Source organism: Hypomesus transpacificus, chromosome 16 (assembly GCF_021917145.1).
Source record: "Hypomesus transpacificus isolate Combined female chromosome 16, fHypTra1, whole genome shotgun sequence".
NCBI classification, from domain to species: Eukaryota; Metazoa; Chordata; class Actinopteri; order Osmeriformes; family Osmeridae; genus Hypomesus; species Hypomesus transpacificus.
The window spans coordinates 5233639-5255618 of record NC_061075.1 but is presented as its reverse complement, the minus strand read 5'-3'; the positions used below and the strand labels follow the sequence as shown (position 1 = coordinate 5255618).

At 44.1% G+C, this 21980-nt stretch overlaps 2 protein-coding genes across 4 annotated transcripts in view; both read right to left on the bottom strand.

Moving 5' to 3' along the window:
* Positions 1-3951, bottom strand: part of wdr47b (WD repeat domain 47b) — a 36168-nt gene extending 32217 nt beyond the window's left edge. Inside the window, exons 1-6 of the mRNA XM_047036939.1 lie at positions 3692-3951; positions 2854-3080; positions 2349-2432; positions 1380-1464; positions 887-1195; positions 267-706 (exon numbers count right to left, since the gene is read on the bottom strand). Coding sequence (XP_046892895.1) covers positions 267-706; positions 887-1195; positions 1380-1464; positions 2349-2432; positions 2854-3011 — 1076 coding nt within the window. The 5' untranslated portion in view covers positions 3012-3080; positions 3692-3951. The remainder of the gene's footprint in view (positions 1-266; positions 707-886; positions 1196-1379; positions 1465-2348; positions 2433-2853; positions 3081-3691) is intronic.
* Positions 3952-7559: 3608 nt separating this feature from the next.
* camsap2a (calmodulin regulated spectrin-associated protein family, member 2a) overlaps positions 7560-21980 on the bottom strand; it is a 43282-nt gene continuing 28861 nt past the window's right edge. Inside the window, exons 6-17 of one of the 3 annotated variants that reach the window (XM_047037130.1) lie at positions 21006-21145; positions 15893-15983; positions 15639-15735; positions 15461-15492; positions 15285-15354; positions 12981-15135; positions 12129-12265; positions 11708-11928; positions 11130-11202; positions 9829-9944; positions 9338-9456; positions 7560-9086 (exon numbers count right to left, since the gene is read on the bottom strand). In XM_047037130.1, the coding sequence (XP_046893086.1) occupies positions 8781-9086; positions 9338-9456; positions 9829-9944; positions 11130-11202; positions 11708-11928; positions 12129-12265; positions 12981-15135; positions 15285-15354; positions 15461-15492; positions 15639-15735; positions 15893-15983; positions 21006-21145 (3557 nt within the window). In that variant the 3' untranslated portion in view covers positions 7560-8780. Of the gene's footprint in view, positions 9087-9337; positions 9457-9828; positions 9945-11129; positions 11227-11707; positions 11929-12128; positions 12266-12980; positions 15136-15284; positions 15355-15460; positions 15493-15638; positions 15736-15892; positions 15984-17076; positions 17149-21005; positions 21146-21980 lie in introns of those variants that run through there. The other 2 variants (XM_047037129.1, XM_047037131.1) reach the window with 2 other exon arrangements.

Below are 21980 nucleotides of genomic sequence, written 5' to 3'. Positions count from 1 at the left end.
TGCACAAGTCCAGTTCACCAGTTGTTTCTAAGTCTCCTTGAATTGGACTCAACCAATCAGAATGTCTGTGGGGTTCCATAATATAACGACTATCATCACATAAATAGGTACGCATCCAGTGGATATGGATGACAGGAGATAGCGTTTTACGTTGATCCATAGTAGGATCATATAACCCGCGCATCGGAAACCGCAATGCAGGTACACCAAGAACACAAGCATGGTACGTTTGTGTGCTATTCGGTTTTTGTTTCCCACCCCCTTACCTCTCTGGGGAGTCCTCCCCCTGGTGGAGGTCATTCTCCACAAGGCTACGGCTCAGACAGGGCCTGACGCTGCCATCCATTCCCCTCTTATCCTGGGCCGCCAGCCCGTGGGAGAGACCGTCCAGGGCTGGGTTCAGGGAGCGGGACATGTAGGTGTCTGCAGACAGGGGTCGCTGGCATAGGGGAGTAGAGGGGCACGGGGAGAGGCGGTTGATGAGGGGAGAAAGGAGGTCAGCGTGGCCAGCTTTGGGGGGCTTGACCAGGCGGTCCACGTGGATGCTGAGGGTCTTCTGCTGAAAGGAACAGGAGAAGGCCCCGGGGGAGAGGTTCTGGAGCCAGGAGAGCAGGGAGAGGTCCACCTCGTCACAGCCGTTACCGCTCAGAACATCCACCCCCAGGAGCACCTCGCCCTCTGTGATCTCCTCCCCTGTGGCTTTACTCTGGAATCCAAAATAGGACACTTGAGAAGAAAACTGGGCACGTACAAAACTGTCATGTCAAGAAAACGAAAGTACGAATCGCGAATCCCAAGGCATTTCAATTGTGAGACCAGACTTTACAACCTCAAACTTCACACAACGCAAAACAGAAAAAGTGAACCATGAGGTGGGGGTACTAACCTGACAGTACTCCACGCAGCACTCATAGAGGATCCCCTTAATGAGCAGCTGGAAGAGACGGTTTCCACTGGCCCTGAACCCTGCCTCGCTCAGTTTCCTGTCTGCGGGGATGAACTCGGCCACCATGGCGCAAATCTCTTCAAAGCAGTGGACGCGAGCCGTACTAGGGTTCCAGTCCTTGAACTCTGCATGGTGGGTGAGGCGTGGCAGGGTGAGCAGCAGGCACAGTTTGCTGTAGTCGTCTTTGGTAGGACAGAACTCCTCCAGGCTGTGAAGACATTTGACGGCCTCCTGCATAGTCAGCTCCAGCTGAAGAGGTGAGGGACATTCGTGACGAGGATGTTTACAAACGCAGCATGTCAATGCCGTTAAGCTACTGAATGGTTTTTGAGAGCGGTTTGTTGCAGTGTTATTGAACTTAAGTTTGGGCCCTCAAAAGTAAACTGCACAAAACTCAATGGAGTAGAAAGTGCTCCAAATAGTGCGCACTCACATTCTGATGGTCTTCGGCAGCTGACATGGCGTTATTGACACACAGAGCTTCCAGAAACCTCTGCTTCAAAATAATATAACGAAACCTGGGGAACCATAAAAATAATAATTATACAACAGGGATTCAAATCCCCGAACAACCTACGCTTACTTTGATTATAAAATGTGTAATGGAAGTTTTATGTAAAGTATCTTTGTATATAAAGAGACTGTACCTCAAATGAACTTCATAGTAAGTGAGCACCACATGTTCAGAGTGTCAATCCTCTATGAGGTTTTAACTTAATTCAGAAACATGGACCATCTGCATGAATGGCTAATCATTATTTGGTAAGGTAGTGCCGTCAGTTTTTGAACAGTCAGTAGGATATATTTAGCGTGCATACATCTGGACATACACTGTATGGCTAAAAGTATGTGGACACCTGACTTTCATACCTATTTGAGATTGATGTACATCCATTTAAAAAACGTGTGCATTAATATAGAGTTAGGCCCCTTTTGGGGCTATAACAGCTGCCACCTTTCTGGGAAGGCTGTCCATAATATTTTGGAGTGTGTCTGTGGAAATGTGCTTCTATACAGTTCCTAGACTTAGGGAAGCAGACCTGGCTTGCATATGGCATTCAAATTCATCCTAAATGTGTTTGATGGTGTTTAGGTCAGGGATCTGTGCAGGCCAGTCATTATCAAGCCACTTAATAACAGGGAACAAAATGTCATTGCTTTTGGGCAAGAATTTGTCCAGCTTTTGGGCTAGAACCGCTTGCGCAACTGGTGTGTATTAATGATAAATGATCAAATGAAGGGAATTATAAAATGAAGGAAACTATAGAAACAAAGTGCGAACCGACTCCCTATCAATGCCCGAGATTTTGGAATGAGAGGTTCAACAAGTAGGTCTGTGAGTCTCCTGTTCACTGAGTGGTGTCCACATACTATTGACCATATTATTTTGAGAAAAACCCACCTTTTCTTATTAAACTTATCCATTCCTTCCAATGGTTGAATAAACTGTAGGATCTCCTCCCATTGGCCGTCTAGTATCAGCTGTCTGAATAGATCAGGAAAGAAGGCATTGCTAATTGTCAGTCGAGAAGAGAAAATCTTGGCAACAGCATAACTCAATTCAACCATTAACACTGTATGTGGCACTGTACAAGCTTAAACAAGCCAAAGGGAAAAGGGGGGCATATTAAGTAGCCTCAAAATCAATATAGATGAATGGTTCATTCTATCATCCACAGGTAAATGTAATAATGTGTCAGATAGATAGTCTTTGGATTTGAATTTAGCTGGGGAACGTCAATTCCAGTGCTTTGTAATAGAGGGCTTGTGATGGTTTATACTGTCAAAAAGAGTGGCCTGGCACTACAAAAGATGTGGCACAGATTTACAGCACCAGCACAAACAAAGGAACATGGCCTCTTTCTGTTCCAACTGTACGGTTTTAGGGATTCCTACAGTCCCGGTACCTGAGGAAAAGCATGTCATCCGAATAGAGGCCGTTGATCACGCCACTCTCCTTCTCTAAGGCCAGCATGCTGATGTGCAGTTTCCGGGAGTTGAGGAAGTCCAACATGAGCTTGATCACCTCCACCTCCTTGATGTTGATGGTCTCTTCCACTGTCATAGTAACTGTCTGTCTGTCCACCTGTCAGTTTGGGTGCCTGTAGAGAAAGAGAGAGTAGATGCCTACAAGCTGAATTGTTTGCATCAGTGAGAAAGGGGGAAAAGTTAGGAAACACACAGAAAAAAGTTGTTTAAATACATCCATTTCAAAAACAACAGATTACCACACTGGCAACCTTCAATACTGTCACTTAAATCACTTTTTTTTCTTGAACTGTTTTGACAAATGAACATATTCCGACAGATGCATTATTATAAGTCATTGTTGATGCAACATCTTTAACGGGATAGACAACAATTGGTGTAGCTTCGCATTAAAAGCTTTAATATTTTAAGGTGTTGCCCATGATTTGGCCCAGGGGCTTTAATAACACATCTAGCTAGCTACCCTCCCCTTTCCCTGCTAGCATGCTAGCATAGAAAATAAATATGCTGCCATGCCATTGCACTGCGTACACGCAAGGATTAGCGGGCAGAGTAGTCTTTGCAGCTCTATAACGTAAGATGCTTTACATTGCAGAAAGCCAAGGACAATGCCCTAAGAATAAGAGCCTTCTATATCGAAAAGAGCTGGTTAACAAGCAAGCTAAGCACCGGTATTCCAAGCATTTAACATAACACCAATTCACACCAGTAAATACCAACAGGCACCACCCAAAATGTTTGTAGCCTACCCCTCACCTGTCTATTCCTCCTGGTAGCCTACGATGACGCTCTACATGAATTCGACAAACGCACACTTGCAAACAAAGATTTTTCGCTGCGACGGATTTCAGTTTTGGAAGGGCATATCAAACAAATAATTCGTTTCTTCTGTCAATGGTGCTGATATGGATCCTGTTTGTTGCACGTTATTGTCCTGGTTGCCAAGCAAACCGACTGTAGCAAACCAAGCGACCTAAACCATGCACTGCTCTCACTTATGACGGACGGTGCGCTCGGCTCAGCAACTTTCTGCTTTCTCTTGCTCTGCAGGGGATGCAATTGCCAGCGTTTGAGGTGATGTCGTTTTCTCACAGCGACAATTCAAGACAATTACAATTAGATGGTAGGGTTGGGCAAATACAGGGTGTGTCCATCTGTAATGAACCAATATGCACAAATGAATTTGACTAAGTAGTTACATTTGATAAAAATTATCGTCATTATGACCGTTTCTAAGGATCTTTTGTGTGGTTCTGAGTCAAATGTTTACATTTTACATTCGCGGTTGACCCGACTATTAATTTTTATCTCTAATTATTTAGTTTGAGCACAAGAAGGCACAACACACATTTGAGCCATGCTTCATTTTATTCGATGCTAAAAACAAAACTACCAAATTCAGCAAAATGATTTTTGACAGCACAGCGTCTGCTAAAACAAAATGGGAGCAGTGCTTCTCATAGATGGACAGATGAGCTCACAGCAGCAGACTGTCCACTGCCCTGCCCACATGTTCTTCACTGAATGTACAGTAACAGTTAAATATCCATTCATCTTGGCCTTAAACAGCCAAATAAGACAACAGCAAGGTCCCAAAGTTATATCCCTTTACTAAAAAGATGAAATAGTGACATTGTATTACAATTCCAGACCTGTACAACTTCTCTTTTGGTAATTGTATATTATGTCTCAGTGAAAGCACCAATGCCTGACCTTTGTGTGTGTTGACCACTTATGGAAGCAAATCGTGACCAAAATTCAAATGAAAATGCATTTCCAGAAATGCATTTTCATTTTAAGAATGTGGCTGCATTATTTGACTCATAAATCAAATTAGTATTCAATCATCCTATTTGCATTTTCATTTTCTTCTTTAAGACTGCTCATTCTTTCCCTTAATTAAAATGAAAACGAAAAAGACATTTGAAATTTAATTTTCAAAATATGCCCCAGCAAATAGATACCAAAATTCAATTTGAAATGTAAAATTTGAAAATGAAAATGCATTTCCAGAAATGCATTTTCATTTTAAGAACGTGGCTGCAAAATCGTGACCACAATTCAAATTCAAATGCATTTCCAGAAATGCATTTTCATTTTCAAGAACGTGGCTGCAAAATCGTGACCACAATTCAAATTCAAATGCATTTTCAGAAATGCATTTTCATTTTAAGAACGTGGCTGCAAAATCGTGACCACAATTCAAATTCAAATGTATTTCCAGAAATGCATTTTCATTTTAAGAATGTGGCTGCATTATTTGACTCATAAATCAAATTAGTACTGATAAGTACTGAGCGGACATTGCATTTTCATTTTCATGTTCTGCCCGCAAAGAACTGCCCATAATTCGAAAACGAAAATGCATTCTGAGCGGCGCAGTTGAGTGACGTCAGTAGCCGCTCTTCTTCAGCTCCCTGCTGACCGAGCTACCCATCTTGTTCGGTAGGGGGCGGTGTGCACATACGCATTGCATTACATGGCAAATGTGCCGGGAAATTGATTGAATTGCCGGGTCTTTAGAGGACGCATCACAGATCATGGCACTCCCTCAAATTGTGCAGACACTGATAGAATTAGCTGAGCTGGTAGAAACTAATAATATATCTGAGTCTGATGCCCGTGACCGAGTAGAACAAGTCACAGAGAGCTTGGCTGCATACTCTGCCGTCACAGACGTACACATTAATGAGGTTGCCATAGTAAACCTCTCTTCAGTCCTGGAACGGCTGGATGCTGTGGAGCCTCAAATGGGACGGGGACGACCAACCATCCACATCCCGTTCGAGTCCATCGAAAACTATTTATTAAATGGTTTAAAAATAAAGGACATAGCGGAGCTGTTGTCGGCCACCAGACCATCCGTCGGAGGATGCAAAGCAACGGATTTATGGAGCTAGAAAGCTGACAAAAGTATCTGAATTTGAATATGAAAGATCTGAAATATTTGTGTGTCGAATTTCATAAAACTGAAATATATTGCTGTTGAATATATAATATCTGAATTATTTGTATGCCAAATTTAATACAACTGAATTATTTTGATCCAAAAATAAAACATTCTAAAATTCAGATTGCAGGAATTCAGATTCTTGAAATTCAGATTGCGGAAATTCAAATTCAGATTGCGGAAATTCAGATTTTGTCTGAACCAGGCCAAAGGTGAAACAGCTTGCTTTCACAGGAAAAAGTAGACCATTTAATAAATAGTTCTCGATGGACTCGAACGGGATGTGGATGGTTGGTCGTCCCCGTCCCATTTGAGGCTCCACAGCATCCAGCCGTTCCAGGACTGAAGAGAGGTTTACTATGGCAACCTCATTAATGTGTACGTCTGTGACGGCAGAGTATGCAGCCAAGCTCTCTGTGACTTGTTCTACTCGGTCACGGGCATCAGACTCAGATATATTATTAGTTTCTACCAGCTCAGCTAATTCTATCAGTGTCTGCACAATTTGAGGGAGCGCCATGATCTGTGATGCGTCCTCTAAAGACCCGGCAATTCAATCAATTTCCCGGCACATTTGCCATGTAATGCAATGCGTATGTGCACACCGCCCCCTACCGAACAAGATGGGTAGCTCGGTCAGCAGGGAGCTGAAGAAGAGCGGCTACTGACGTCACTCTACTGCGCCGCTCAGAATGCATTTTCGTTTTCGAATTATGGGCAGTTCTTTGCGGGCAGAACATGAAAATGAAAATGCAATGTCCGCTCAGTACTAATCAGTACTAATTTGATTTATAAGTCAAATAATGCAGCCACATTCTTAAAATGAAAATGCATTTCTGGAAATACATTTGAATTTGAATTGTGGTCACGATTTTGCAGCCACGTTCTTAAAATGAAAATGCATTTCTGGAAATGCATTTGAATTTGAATTGTGGTCACGATTTTGCAGCCACGTTCTTGAAAATGAAAATGCAATTCTGGAAATGCATTTGAATTTGAATTGTGGTCACGATTTTGCAGCCACGTTCTTAAAATGAAAATGCATTTCTGGAAATGCATTTTCATTTTCAAATTTTACATTTCAAATTGAATTTTGGTATCTATTTGCTGGGGCATATTTTGAAAATTAAATTTCAAATGTCTTTTTCGTTTTCATTTTAAATAAGGGAAAGAATGAGCAGTCTTAAAGAAGAAAATGAAAATGCAAATAGGATGATTGAATACTAATTTGATTTATGAGTCAAATAATGCAGCCACATTCTTAAAATGAAAATGCATTTCTGGAAATGCATTTTCATTTGAATTTTGGTCACGATTTGCTTCCATAACCACTGGCATGAGTGATATTGTTAGATAAAAAAAAAGGAAAAAAAAGAGAAGCAACAAGGCTATACCCATGTGCAGCAATGAAGTCCACCACATTCTGCTTTTAGATAGCAAACAAAAACAAAATAAATACTGCATATTGCCTTAACAAGTCTCACAGAGAAGCCATCCCGTGCAGAATGTAGGATGCTGTCTACAGTAATGTTTTTGACAGTAACTTGTATCCTATTATGAGCACTTACATGTTGAAGTAAAATGGATTGACCTGACAAGTGTTTGTTAGACAAGAAGTCTAATTTTGGAACTACTGGTCTGTGTTTATTTTAATGGAAGATGTTGGAAGAACAATTTTACTTTGAAACTTTAACTTTTACTCTGAAGTTAATTAATTGAATGCAAAACAAAAACAAAAATACTGTAATACATACTGTAATCAAACACTTTTTTTCCTTGACAGCGTGTTGGAATTATTCAACATGTATTGTTTCATTTTTATAATGAACCAAATATATCCAAACCATTTAGCGTAAAAAAAAATCTGAATGTCATCAAAGTAACCACACTAAAGTAATCTTAAAGGCTGGTCCATGATGTGGCAATTTAAAGGCTATAACTTTTTTTGTTTTGTTCACAAACCTGCAGTGAACCAGCAGCATCAACAATATAGCCCACTATGTGGTTCCTGATTCCTTAAAAAATGAGTTTTTGTAGTTAAAACCACTCGTTTAACATTGACCTGGAATCATGATACTGTGTGGGTATACTAGTTATATGCTTTTTGAACTTTTTGGCCCTTTCTGTTGTAAGCAAACCTGGGTCAAATACGATTTGCAAATACTTTCAGATATTCTGGGTGTATTTGATTGAGCACCCACTGAAATGAAACAAAGGGATCAGTCCCATAAGTGCCAGCTGTGAGGTGAATCAAATGTGCCTACATTTCTTGATCAAGTAACTGTATGTAAGTGGCCCATGTCTTGTTAATATACCTTGACAGACTTAACAATTAACATTTCAAAAGACAAGAAATGGAAAAAAAATCACTCTTGCCTCAGTACAAAAACCTTTCTAGGGTATAGCTTTACAATCACCGCATTGCACTCACATTCAAAACAAGCATAAGGCTACACATGTCAACAGATAAGCAAAAACAAATCAGACTATTATAATCAACATTCAGTGCTTCAGTGTAAATAAAACAGCAATTGCATTCATACCTTTTTTACTCTACTCTTTTTGGCACCATTAAAAACCTCACTTACACGCACATGCTGTCGTAATGACTCAAATCACACAACCTCTTAAACCAAACAAATCAATGGTATCCATTTACAATTTGCTTTTAATTAAGGTTTTACATTCCAGTTGTTTGTAAAAAAAATTCTCCTATGTCTGCTCTGAAGCTTGTAGGAAAAAGACAGGAATAGAAGAGGAGACATACAAACAAAGTATGCATTAATCTACTGGCATTGCAGGTGTTAGAATCCTCATGAATTATGTACAGTGAAGTGCAATTTGAATGTGAATGTTCCATTTGAAGGGAAACAGGCAGAGGGGTTTGAAGTTTCATTAGGACTTTGCAGGTACTACTTTTTTTGGGGTGGCTGGTTTCTTTGTTTGCCACAGGTGGCTGTGGATGGTGATAGCGTCGACGCTTGCAGACATGGTCTTTGCCGGGATCTGGCTGAACTGCTTCTTGTCTGAGTTGTACTTGTACAGCCCATCGATCATCTTGCGTGAGATGCTCTTTGGCCCAATGCCTGCCAGTTTGGTGATGTCCTCCATCTCAGGGAAGTACATGTACAGAGATCGGAACTGGCAACCCCCATCCCGGAACAGCACCAGGAAGTTGTTGGCCTCGCATTTCTCCATTTCCTGACACGCAAGCGGAGAGAATGATTGAAATGAGGAATAGGGATCTTAAAAAAAAATCAAATCTTGAAAAAGTGATGAATCCCCTTCCCCACGCCCTTTTGCTTCCCTTGACTTTTTACGATGATTTTACAACTATCCACCACCATCCCAGGTTGTCTCAAAACCCTGTTAGTCTGTTGAGATCACACCTGGGAACAACTGGACACATTTCAATTTACAGATATGTCATTTGTATTATCGTTGCCTGTTACCTCAAGGATCTTGTTCTTCTGCCCTTCATTAACCTTGCCAGCCAGACAGCAGTGGGACAAGGCGTTCTGGATGATGTGTTTGTTCGATTTGGCGCTTGGCTCCTTGTACAGCTTGGGTCCTGCACACACAAGAGAAGAGATGTCAAGAGAGGATCGTCATAGCAACCATTTTATTTATGTAGAGGAAGGGATTTCTGACATCTGTTCAGGACTGAAGATAAATCATTCATTGGTATCTTGCTGTTATCTCTGAAAGGTATTTAAAAAAATGGCCCAAAACACAAACATAGTGTACATAGTATACGACATACATTCATTCGGAAAAAAATGCCATCTGTAAACTTAACACGTCTTTTCCGGACCACCTTTGACATCTATATTTCTAAAAATGTTCACTGTATAGCCCACTATACCTTTTGACAGCGCTAAACTGATGATACCCATGTCTGTCAGTGATCTGTTAGACTGTGAGAGTTTACTGCTGTACTCACCTGTGTATTCCGTGTTGGAGGTGACAGAGGAGGTGGTGGAACCGTTCTCCCAGTCCTTTTCCCCGTTACGACTCCCGGGCCGACTCGGAGACAGGAAACCATCAGCAGAATCTGGCCTTCAGGAAACAAACAAAGGCATAGACAAGTGTGAAAATAGTAAAATGATAGTTAGGTGACCTCTCTTCAAGTGACTGGTTTCATACAGCTCCGCTTTGTTACCTTGACTTTCTGTACCTACTGAAATACGTGGTTTGTATCCAAATACTGCACCATTTGACAACAGGGATAGGTTTGCTATTGCACACCATTACTTGACTACTGCTAAGTGCTGTAAGCCTGCAAGCATGGTGGGTAAAGCAGTGAGAAAAATGTGATTGTGTGTTTATTGCACAAGATTTTATTACAGCTTCTTAGTAGTACTTCTGAGTAGTGACTCATTAGCAGATAGTAATTAATAGTAAGTACTAATTACTAGTGTCGGGAGACATCCAAACAAGGAGGTAGCAAAACCTTGGGTGTTTGGTGTTTTAAGCCAACGGCGCCTTCCAGGCAGCGAGGAGCCATTGGGGCCATAAGGTTGAGGTTAGGGTTAGCTGCCTCTAAGGAGCCATTGGGGGCTTAAAACACCAGTGAGCAAAACCTTGACAGTCACAGGGTGTGTATCTTTGCAGGGATAGGCAGGACATTGGCAAATCAGAACAATGTGTCGTGACATTTTGTTCAGTGAGCCGTGCTAAATGCAAGCGCAGATTTGAGCAAGGGCGGGTGGTGCAGTCAGCCAAAGTCACATACTGATGGCAAGATATACTGTGGGCTACTGTTAAGATGTGACATTCAGTGAAGGGTATTGTTTCCAGTGCAATTAGGTTTGGAATTCGGATATTTTCCAGACTGTAAGCAACACTAGCCCCTATACCAGCTCATAAAGGATAGGGAAACAACCAACAATTTGGGATAGGGTATGGGGAAGAGGTGTTGCTCTACAATACAGACAACTGACCTTCTCCTTCTCAGTTTAGGAGAGCTCAAAAAGAAGTAGAGGCTGCCAGAGGCTACACTAACACTTCTGACAGCCCCAAAATCAACAGGATGATCAAAGAAAGAAGGAAACATACAGAGAAGAACGTTAGGTTGAAAAGAGTTGAAGGGTGGTCGAAATGAGTGGTCATCTTCAGGTCAGTGACCAATAGTTCATCTTCTGTCATGACAGTAGTTCATAAGGTTATAGTCTACAAACATTATGGAATGTTATCTTTTAATCGTTTTTTGGTTCAGAACTGATGTTAAGGTGTCCGGCTTACCTCGGCGCTCTCTTTTCAGACTGCGTGCTGTCACTCTCTCCCAGGTTCAGCGAAGCCAGCGACAAGCTGGAGACTGAAAAGACACAAGGTCGTGAACCTGGATGTGAAACACAAACACAGCATGGCATGAGACACACACGTTACACCACAAATGACCACGACATGGAAGTGTGTATCGGCAGCACTTTGTGGCAAACTTGTCATGCAGCGCTGAAGATTTTCAGTTGACACAAACACATACCAATGCCAGAAGCATGTGAGACAAAATGCAGGAGCACACACACACACTAACAGAATGACAAATGGCTTGCATCTATCACATTCTCAAGATGACACAAATCAGCTCGTTACCAACATTGGTTGGGTTTAACAAGTAGGACAAACATACTTTAAACATGAGCCCCAAAGGTATTGTCAATCTTCACTCAACAGATTCAAGTCGATAGAAGAAGCCATGCTGAGCGTGCATGGGGTGTGGCACAAAGCACAAAACCGTGCCTATTGGCATGTCAACAGTTGACCCCTAGGGTATGGGGGGAGGGAGAGGGGTGGGTCATTTAATATTTTTTATTTTTTACCTGCTGCGACCCTGCCTGGCGTTTTGGGGGAGTCCAGACTGTCTCTGTGGATCGACTTGGGTCTGGCTCGTCTCTGTTTGGTGCTTGCAGGCCGAGGCTTGATGACCGTATCCATGTCCTCCATCAGCTTTAGCTGTTTCCTCCGCAGGTACTCCTGCTTGATGAACTCTCTCCTGGCCTTGTCCTCCTCCTTCCTCAAACGTTCCTCTTCAGCTTTTAGTCTGGATAAGGGGGGATGGGGGTCAGTGTGGGCTTTTTTTTGTGTTTTTGGACATTGAGTTGTGCAAACATGTCTATGTGTCCATAAAGGACCTCTTTGTTTTTGCAAGCTCAAAAAGGGTTCACCGAGGTAAAGTCCATCAAGAAAATACTGTAGATAGTCTGCCTAGAAACAGGTGACACTCGGGCAGGAAGGACCTACCGTGCCTCCTCTTTCTTCTGCTCCAATTCCACCTCCAGTTGCTGCTTTTTCTGCTGGGTCTCTCTCTCCCTCCTCATCCTCTTCTCCAGCAACGCCGCCCTCTTCTGAGCCATGTTGTCCTCCCCTTTCCCGTCATCCTAGAGTAGAATGTGACAGAAAACGTCAAAAGGTTGGTTGTTTGTTTTAAAATCTTTTCAGCCTTGGAATTCATGCAGTTGCAACTGCTGAGTGTGTACATTGTGTATAGTATATAAGTATATATTGGAGCTAGTGTGGTGGAGCTTTCACTTGAAGCATTAAGTCTTTCAAATATTAATAATTAGGCTATTCTTTTAAGTATCAAAAGATACTAAGACCATTTTTATTCTAACTGCAGTCAGACCATGTGTCTGAACATGTAATATTTAATGTGAACGGTATATGCACTCAACAACCACCACAATTTTACAACTCATTTAACATCACTGTAGAGCTGCACTTAAATAATTCAGAAGACCCAGTTTTCTGACCTAGATGAAAGCAGAGTTGACTAACAACTGCAAAACAAATTTGTCCTCAACCGGCCTATTTTCAGTGCCATTCATCATCTCATATTAGAAACAGGAGGTTTTCTTACATACCGTAAAGAAAACAAACATGGAGGCATAAAGAGGCAGAAACTGGGACACACTGTCTTGATACAGATTTTGACAACAATGGTAAAAAATATATCATCCTAATTTAAAACTACAAATGGTCAAATAATTGTTATCGTCAGAGAAAAAAATATATGAGAAGGTTACAAACTATCCATTGGTCTCCCTTTCCATAAATCTTGTGACAAATGCACTGTACAATCCTAGGTCAGCTCACCTTAAAAAAGAAGCCCCGGCACATTTTCTGGTCTTCATCCAGGCCCTCAATGGTGGCCTGCATTTCCCCACTCTCCTCCAACACCTCACCCTCCAGTGGTTTCAGCACGGACAGGGGCACCTCGATCAAGCTGCTCCTGGCTTGGCTCTGAGCTGCTATGGGAGCAGGGGCCTCAGTGGGGGTCACCGTGAAGGTCTCGGTCACCGGAAGTGCCAACACCTCCGACACCGACGAACCGATGATGGGTCGGATCTCCTCCTCCTTCACCATCTCCATCTCTGTTTCCATATTTTCATTCTGGGTCTGTCCTTCAATGTCTTCGTCTTGGTCCTGCTGGTTTGGACCTTTGACCGGGGAGGAAGGGGGCGAGGGTACCGCGCTAGCCGGGTTAGAAGCCTCCTTCTCTGGGCAGAGAAGTGGATCTGAGTCCCTGCTTCTGCCAGGATCTGGGGTTCCGGGCTCCAGAGTGCTGCTAGCGGGCATATCCCCCATGTACACAAATGAGGTGGCCAGGGGCTGGCAGGGAGAGAACCGGCGTAAGCGGGGGATGCTGTCGACGGACTGGGGGGCAGTCAGCACACGGTTGTAAGGGGCAAGCTTGAGCTCGTTGGGTCTAGTGGTGCGGGCTGTGCGGGAGTGGAAAGAAGCAGACTTCCTCTTGATGCTGGTGGGCGAGCGGCGGGCGCAGTGAGGGGAGTCGACGGGGGAGGAGGGTCCAGAGGAGCGCGGGGCGGCTCGGCTGTGTTTCTGAGGGGAGGGGCTCGTGTGAGACGGCGGGATGACCCACGCCTGCTGCTGCTGCTCCCGCATGGCCATGATGACTTCCTGTTGCTGGGCCAATCGCTGCATCTCGGTCTGCAAGAAGGCCAATGAGTCATTGAGCTTCTCGATGGAGCGGGTGTATTCCATCAGGTCAGTCTCTGCCACCTGCCCGGCGTTAGGACCACCCTCCTCTCCTCCTCTCGGCGACTTTAACCAACCGGCAACGCCGCCGCTCCCTTGTTCCGCCCCGTCGGGTGTGTCAGCCTTGCTCCTTTCAGACCGGAGGGTGGGGCTGGCGCCTCCCGTCTTCTCAATCTCCTCCGCCTTCCCCCTGTCCTCCTCCACGCCGCTCGCGGCTCCATCACCTTTCCTCTTCACCACGGTGAGGAAGGCTGAGTGGCCCATCTTCTGCCGGTGCCTCGTAAACGCCGCCTCCACCTTCCTCTTTTGAGCCTCGATGGCCCGCCGCTTCTCCTCCAATCGCATGCGCAGCTGGACCATCTCCGTTGCCATGGCCTGCGCCGGGTCAACGGGCACGGCCTGGACTGGGTAGATGGGTTTGGTGGGAGCGGAGAGGGGTGGAGGCTGGTGATGGACAGGGCTGTGCTCAGGGGTGGGGGCCCAGGACACGCACAGCGGCAGTCCGAGCTCGGCACCTTCCGGGGTGGTCTTGAGGGAGCCGCTCCCGCTGCCCCGGCCCGAGTCACCGGCTAATGGGTTGTGCTTGCGGAGCTTCTGTTCGGCAAAGCTTGTCATCTTGATGCCCGGCGGGGATTTGGCAGAGCCGCTGGGGCAGGGGCTGGGGGTGTCCATGTCCAGCTCCATGCTGGCGGTGCAGTCCCTCAGAGAGGAGTCTTCGTCCAACGTCTCGGCCATGTCGTCCGTCCTCAGGTGGATGCCCGTGTCGGGCTCTGTGGCGTCTGAGGGGCTCAGAGCCGCTTTCGAATCCATCTCAGATACAGGGTCCAGTCCGCTGGGCCTACGGGCCTGGCTGTGGAGGAAGAACCCGTTATCAATCCCCTCTGCCTCCGCCAGGAGTCTCTGTAGCGGCTGGCCTGTGTTATGTATGATCTGGAGGGCCTCCTCGATGCTGGGGGTGGCCATGCCGTTCCCGTGCCCATTGGGGTAGGCTCTGCCCGCCGGCACTCTGTCAGGCTCTGTGGGCACCAGGCTGTCGGGGCAGCCCTCCTTGTCGATGCCCAAGCTTTGTCCATTGACGGGCTGGAAGGAGAGGTTCTTCTTCATGCCACGGGGCAGCTGGTGGTGGAGTTTAAAACCCAGGCCATCCTCAGTGCTGGCTGATCGAGTCATGCCCCGCAGGGGAGGAGGAGCAGAGGGGGAGCCGCCATCTTTATCAAAGGGGATGTTGAAGGATACTCCGTAAGGCCCAGATCTGAAGAAAAAAAATATATAACACTGTGGACAGTCTTTAGAATAGATTCTTTTGGGATTTCTTATTCTTATATTTGTGTATAATTATGATTTAATACAACAACAAGAAAGAAAAGAAAAAATCGGTATTATTTTGAATTTGCGGCTGACCTTTTTTCCTTAGGCCAGGTACCTATGTGGCCATCCACAAACGACATTGAAGTTGATCTCTTGATTTCATCTGCAGGGTAAAAACAACCATATGTAAATCTCTAAATGCCTTTTGTGTCTCTAAATGCTTTGGTTGTTTGTACACCTTTAACGAGTACGAGTGACAATCTAGTTACCTGAGTTTAGGGGTTGAGGTCGAAGAGGCAGACTAGAAAAGAGGGTAAAAAGTAAAAGATTGTTACTAGAAGCTGTATACTACAAAGTAAAAATATAATTTGATAACTTGTAGACAGTTAATGGGAAGACAAGGACAGCAGTAGAGAAGCCCTGTTTAGTTAGAGGAGATCATCCAACCTGGGTCTCTCTGGACTGGGAGGCCTTTCCATAAAGCTCCTCTTAGTTGCCTTGGAGATGGGCACGGAGGGCATGCTCTTCAATGATGGGGGGGGCTCTTGGATAAAAAACAACAACACACACATAGCCTTGTAAACCAAAAACAACTCAAATCAGATACTACATTCTGAGCATGTATAATGTTTCTATTGTACTGTATATACTTTGCATTTGAGGACGTTCTTTGGTCCAGAAGCCTGTTTTCCCACACTCACCTTCGCTGTCCAGAGTTTGGTGTTTTACAAAAGATGGTTTCACAACTTCAAACCACCAAAACAGCTCAGCCATGAACACAAGGAAGTTGTTCTGGAAAAAAAGAACACTGTCATATAGAGACAAATCGACAACACAGCAAACCGAGGCCAAAAACGTATCGTTTTCATAGAACAAACTATCCCCAACTGTCTAATCCAGGGGTGTCAAACATACGGCCCGCGGGCCGGAACCGGCCCCCAAGGAGGTTCGATCAGGCCCGCAGGATAATTTGAAAGTGGAAAAAATGCATAAAAGACATGGAATTAATATTTTTAATTCGCTGCAATTCTTTGCACTCTTTCCATCAGAGTAGAAGACAAGCCGCATCACTGAGACAGACTGAAAACAGCAGACGGTATCAATTAATACCTTGGTCTCTACTAGGGATGGGCGAACGATGCCTTGTGAAGCTTTGATGGTTTCTTCCGGATTGTGCCGGCCCAAAGAGCCGAACTATCGGCGCTTTGAAAATGAACAGCGTCATCTAGCAGCCGTTTAAACTGGCTGAATGAGGCGTAGTGGTTGTCTCCGACGGTAGACTACCCTACGTTATTCAATATTTAATTAAGGCTACATGTGTTCATTTTGATCTGATATTAGTGCTCACACATTAAAATGTTGTGATACATCCGTAGGCCTTTAGAATTATGTCATTTTCTCACAGTAAAAGTTAAAGAATATCGTACGAGATTCACTGGACTGGGGCGCGAACTTGGGATCCCAGATTCGCATTAACAATATGTAATCGTACAACGCTTTAACCAACTACACCACCGAAGAGATCATTACTTGTTAAAGCGGTTGGACGGACTTTATACGATATGGTCTTTATATCAATTAAACTAGATGACACAGAAGAAAGACATGATATTTTGGTTATTTATAGCAGAGTATGGTATAATTTTAATGGTCCGGCCCACTTGACATCTCCCTAGGCCGTATGTGGCCCACGATGCGAAATGAGTTTGACACCCCTGGTCTAATCTATCTGAACATTGCAGTGCACCTTTCCTTCCACAAGATGTCTCCAAATACCTAAAAGAAAAACCTGACAAACACCTTTTAAATATTTGATAAAGAGAAGCTCAATCTCAATACATCTCCCTTAGCAAAAAAACAAATTATTACACCAACGTTCACGTACCAACCCTCCCTTTTTTCCATTTCCATCTTCAAAGCTGCCGCTAAACATGCAGTATTTCCACGTGACGATAGACTAGCTTGACAGAGATGCTGTTTTATAACACTATATTATATAAAAACAGCTTCACACAGCTACATTTCTGCCAAATAAACACTTTTCATTATACTGTGGCACATAGTTGGGCGGAATGAACTGAAGCTCAATTTCTGGATGGGTTTTTGACACCATTATGATGTGACCAAGCTAAAACCCAGGTCAGGATCATGTGGGAGAGAAGGAAGAGATAAAAAAAATCACAGAGGACATAATATGCTGCAACTGAAGTATGGAAGGCCTGTGTATGAAAATAAATACATCCATCAAAATCTTGACAGACACTACCATACTTGTAAGTCACAGATAACTTCATGACAGTAATTAAGATTCGACACAATAGGAAGCTGCAAACCAAATCCTTATTACAAAGTCAACCAGCAATTTTGTTCCTTTTGTCTTTGTTACCGTCGTCTAACCACACACCCACCAATGGTTCCCCTATGGATAGAGCCTGGCACGTGTTCCAGTTTGACCTTGAGGAACTGTGGCATTCTGCTCAGGACCACTGGTTCAGACAAAGAAAGAATGTTCCCTCTCCCTCCCACCTTTCCTCCCAATAGACAGATTCACCTTCTCCGTAGTATCGAGCCTGCTCCTTCCGTGACAGCAAACAAACTAACACAAAAGATGCTAGCTTTTCCTAAAAGGTTGTAAAGCTGCAGTTTAATGAATTTATATTTCACAGTTACCACACTGTCCAAATGTATAACCTTTAAAGCCTAAAAACAAAACCAAGATCTTCAAACATCCAGAAGAGAGCATGTATGGAGTATAGCCACTGATAAAATGTTCTTCTGAGGGGACATAAACTTAGCAGCAGAAAACTAGTTAGTTAATTGCATTAGCCTACCTCTAAGTCTGGTCACCACGAGGTTCTGTCCTCTCAGTTTGACAGAGAGAGGGAGAGGGAGGGTGGTAGAGAAAAAGCGAGAGAGAGGCAGAGCAAGAAGCCTGTCTCCAGCCCAGATGGCATGATGGGAAAAGCCGTCCTCTCCTCCATCTGTCTGTCCATCCTACTTGCTTACTAACACATCAATGGGACCATTATCCTTTAACACCCCCTGTAGCAGTCAAACACACACTCCCTTGATCTCCCAGTCACACTACTGACCTGTCTGATACCAAGCTTTACCCCACAAGTTGCCAGATTTGTGTGCCTCGTCTCTCTCCCTCCCTTTCAGTTTGGGGAGAACTGATTGGTTGCAGGTCAAACAGAGCTGAAGGCTAATCCACTCAGAGGGAGCTACTGGCAGCCCTGCCCCCCTTGCAGTTACACAGAAAGATCCGGACCAACAACAGACAAACAGACAGACAGATACACACTCTGAGTAGCTGTGACGCCATTAAGCACCATGAGGTTGACCTGAAGTCTTGCTCTAATACTGAAACAAAAACTTAGCAATTCTTACATGGTCAGTGTGTGTGAGTTTTGCAAAAACTAGGAACAGTCTTTTGCAGTGTGTGCAGTGTCTGTGAATGTTAGAAACAAGCGGAAATATTGCAATCCATCAAATCAATAAAATAGGCTGCTGCTTAATCAATCTAATAAAATAATGAATGTTTGCACCAGACAACAGGGCACGAGAGAGTCAACACTACCTGATGAGCAGCAGGAAAACATTGACAATAAAGCACAAAAGCCCCATCTCAACAACACTGTACCTCAAAACGGCAGCCTACACTTATAAATCAGGTATTCCTGCCACGACGTGTTCACTACATCCCCCAAAAATGCTGTATTTCATTCCCCTGCTACTGCAGATCGCAATTTAGATCCGGACTGAACTGATTCGTCAACCAAATTGAGGAGTATGACATTATTTAGTACGGAGGCTTTCAATAAAAAGAGGCTGGGTTGGGTCTTATGGAAGTGGGGGGTTTGTTTGAGCAGGATACAGGGATGAAGACCAGCCTATTGTTTGATATGGAGGAAATATACGACATGTACTAGCACGGCGGCAGGTAGCTTTCCATGTGGAATTAATAAAGAGCCAACAGGAGTGTCTTTGTGTGTGTGTGTGTGTTTGTGAACGCTTGTGTGTCTAGCTCAGACTGCATACAAGGACTTGTATGTAATATTCTGAAAGCCAGAATGGGCGACAATAGCATGAGCCGACGTGTGCTTGCGTGATTTTTTGGGGCTGGACACGTGTGGATGGGTGTGTGTGCATGTGTGAGAAAATGGTGTGGTGTGTGTGTGCACCAGCGCTAGGCAGGCCTGAGCATATCCACTGAGGCTAAATCCCTTGGGATTCTATCTCTCTTTCTTTCTCTGCCATTCACTCCTATCTATCTAATGAGCCTGGCATTACTGCAGTGGGGCCCTGAAGCCCGTTAACCACGAGCGTGCCACAGACCCTCAGCAAAATGGGTCAAGGTTACCCCAGCACTGGGTCAGAAGGGGATGACAAGCCAGCATATCAGTTAAAGAGAGCCAAATCTGACTCTCACTTTAATAATTAGAAGTGTTTAAACGATTAAGTAGGAATGGCTGCATATGCGATCTGGGAGATTTCACAGGGAAACAAAAGTGAGACAGGCCAATGCTAGCATTAGCCTCTCCGTTGTGTTTGTATGACGATATGCTGTGCATAACTCTGCCAGTCTTCGGACAGACCCCCCTCCCCCCCTCAGCCTGGGCCTGTCCTCACTCCTCAGAGCCCTCCGATGTGATGTGACATTAGACTCTCTGTGTACTGGGGACGCTTGCAGAGCCACATCTAGCCTGGCGAAGAACTGCCACAGTGCTGTAGCGAGTCCTGTGCTCTGAGATGGCCAGCAGAGCTGACAACCGGCTTGGGTTCCATTCTCATCACCAGGACAGGACGAGTTGTCTGTGCTGATACGGGCAAGTCGCCCATAAGCTAGCAGGCTAACGCAAACCTGAGGGAGCTGTACACAAAAAACTGAAACATAAGTAAGCTCTTTCTCCATGTTCTGTACCGTTAATCTCCTTAGACCCACTTCTTGCAGTGAGTAATTCTGAGGAAGATTTCACATGTCAATACTTAACAGTCAAGTTCTTTATCCATATGGCTTGACTGTGGAAAACAGAAAATGAAATGGATGAGTCAGAGCTTGCTATATCCGTGTCTACGGTTGCCCACAACAGCAGTAACAACACAACCTAGACAACACCCACCATTAACTACCTGCAAGACAACAATAAGATCCAAGCTGTGTTTGCTGACACATGAATACCATCTATGTAACTACTTTACGTGGAAAAAGGAAGGTGGAAGGTGAAAAAGGCACAGGGAGGGAGAAAGAGAGAAAACATGGGAAGTCAATAAATAAAGTAGAGCACGGTTGAAAGAGGGGGAGTGAAAAGACAAGACAAAGAATTGGACACACTGAAGAGATGACTGAGGAAGACAAAGCTCCAAGTAAAAGCCAAACCAGTCCAGAGCTGAAGTTAGCGAGTGTGTACAGAATCCCATTCAAACTCCATGGTTTTTCCACTGTCATCTTTCTAACAGCACTACAGACTGTACAACTCAACAATGCCCTATTAAATTTCAGTGCAATGTAATGAGCTTGCTTATGCTTAAAACAAGTATATTTGGCTTGATAATATTTCTTAAAATAACATGTAATTTTCTAATTAAGGCACTAGATAAGCTAATGATACTAGAAACATTCCAACTAGATTTAAAATCCAAAAACAAGATAATCATACTCCTGTTTTTGCAGTGTACACATATTACTCCTCACTGCAGCTAGTCAGTACACATATGCCTACTCTTAACACGCCACCAACAACTTTCAACTTTCTCTACCCACGGTCTAAGCTGAGGCAGTTTAAAGCTGGACATGCATGGTTTTTGACTTACTTTGACAGAGGAGGAGGTGTAGGTCATGTCCTCCAGGCTGAAGTGGCAGCAGTTGTTGAGGTGTTCTTTACAGAACTTCTGGATGAGTAGCAGGTTGGACAGGCGGTCTGCTAGCGACATGTTGTCCTTCAGACACACATCTGGGGAGTCAGGGGTGGGCATGGTGAAAAGCCTGGATACAATATGACTAAAAAAAAAATCTTTAGAACCCCTCGTTGGATTTTCCTTAAAAATTGTGATGTTGAATTATCTGAAGACCGGGAATGGAGAAAGGACCAAGACTTGAGAAAGTGTGTTTCAGAGTGACACGTGTGCACTGTATGTGGCCAGAGGTGGATTTTATTGGTGTGTCCGATCTCTGATTGGCTTAGAAAAAATGGCATTGTGCTCAGCTCAGTGTGTGTGCCTATCAGCTTGCTTGCCACTTCATCAGTGAGTTGATGTGATTAGGTGTGAGTAGATTATAGACTTTGCTGCTTTCTCTGAGGCAATGGGTGTCTGTTTCACTGTGGACAGATTTGCACATATACATTGATCCATACTAAAACACACACGCCGGTTTGTTTTCTATCCCAGTGAGGCCGGACCATTTACTTCCATTCAACATTGTTTTATCTTTAACCACTAACCCCTAACCTTAACTCTTAATGTAGTTCTAACTCTAACACTAATTCTAACCCTAACCCCCCTGAAAAAGCATTTGAAGTTATGCAGCCCAGCAAAAGGGTCCAACAGATGGGAGTCAGATGGCTGAGCGGTGAGGGAGTCGGACTAGTAATCAGAAGGTTGCCGGATTGATTCCCTGTCAAGCCAAATTACGTTGTGTCCTTGGGCAAGGCACTTCACCCTACTTGCCTCGGGGGGAATGTCCCTGTACTTACTGTAAGTCGCTCTGGATAAGAGCGTCTGCTAAATGACTAAATGACAAATGAAATGACAACAGGGTCAAGTTTATTTACTATATTTGTGAGCATA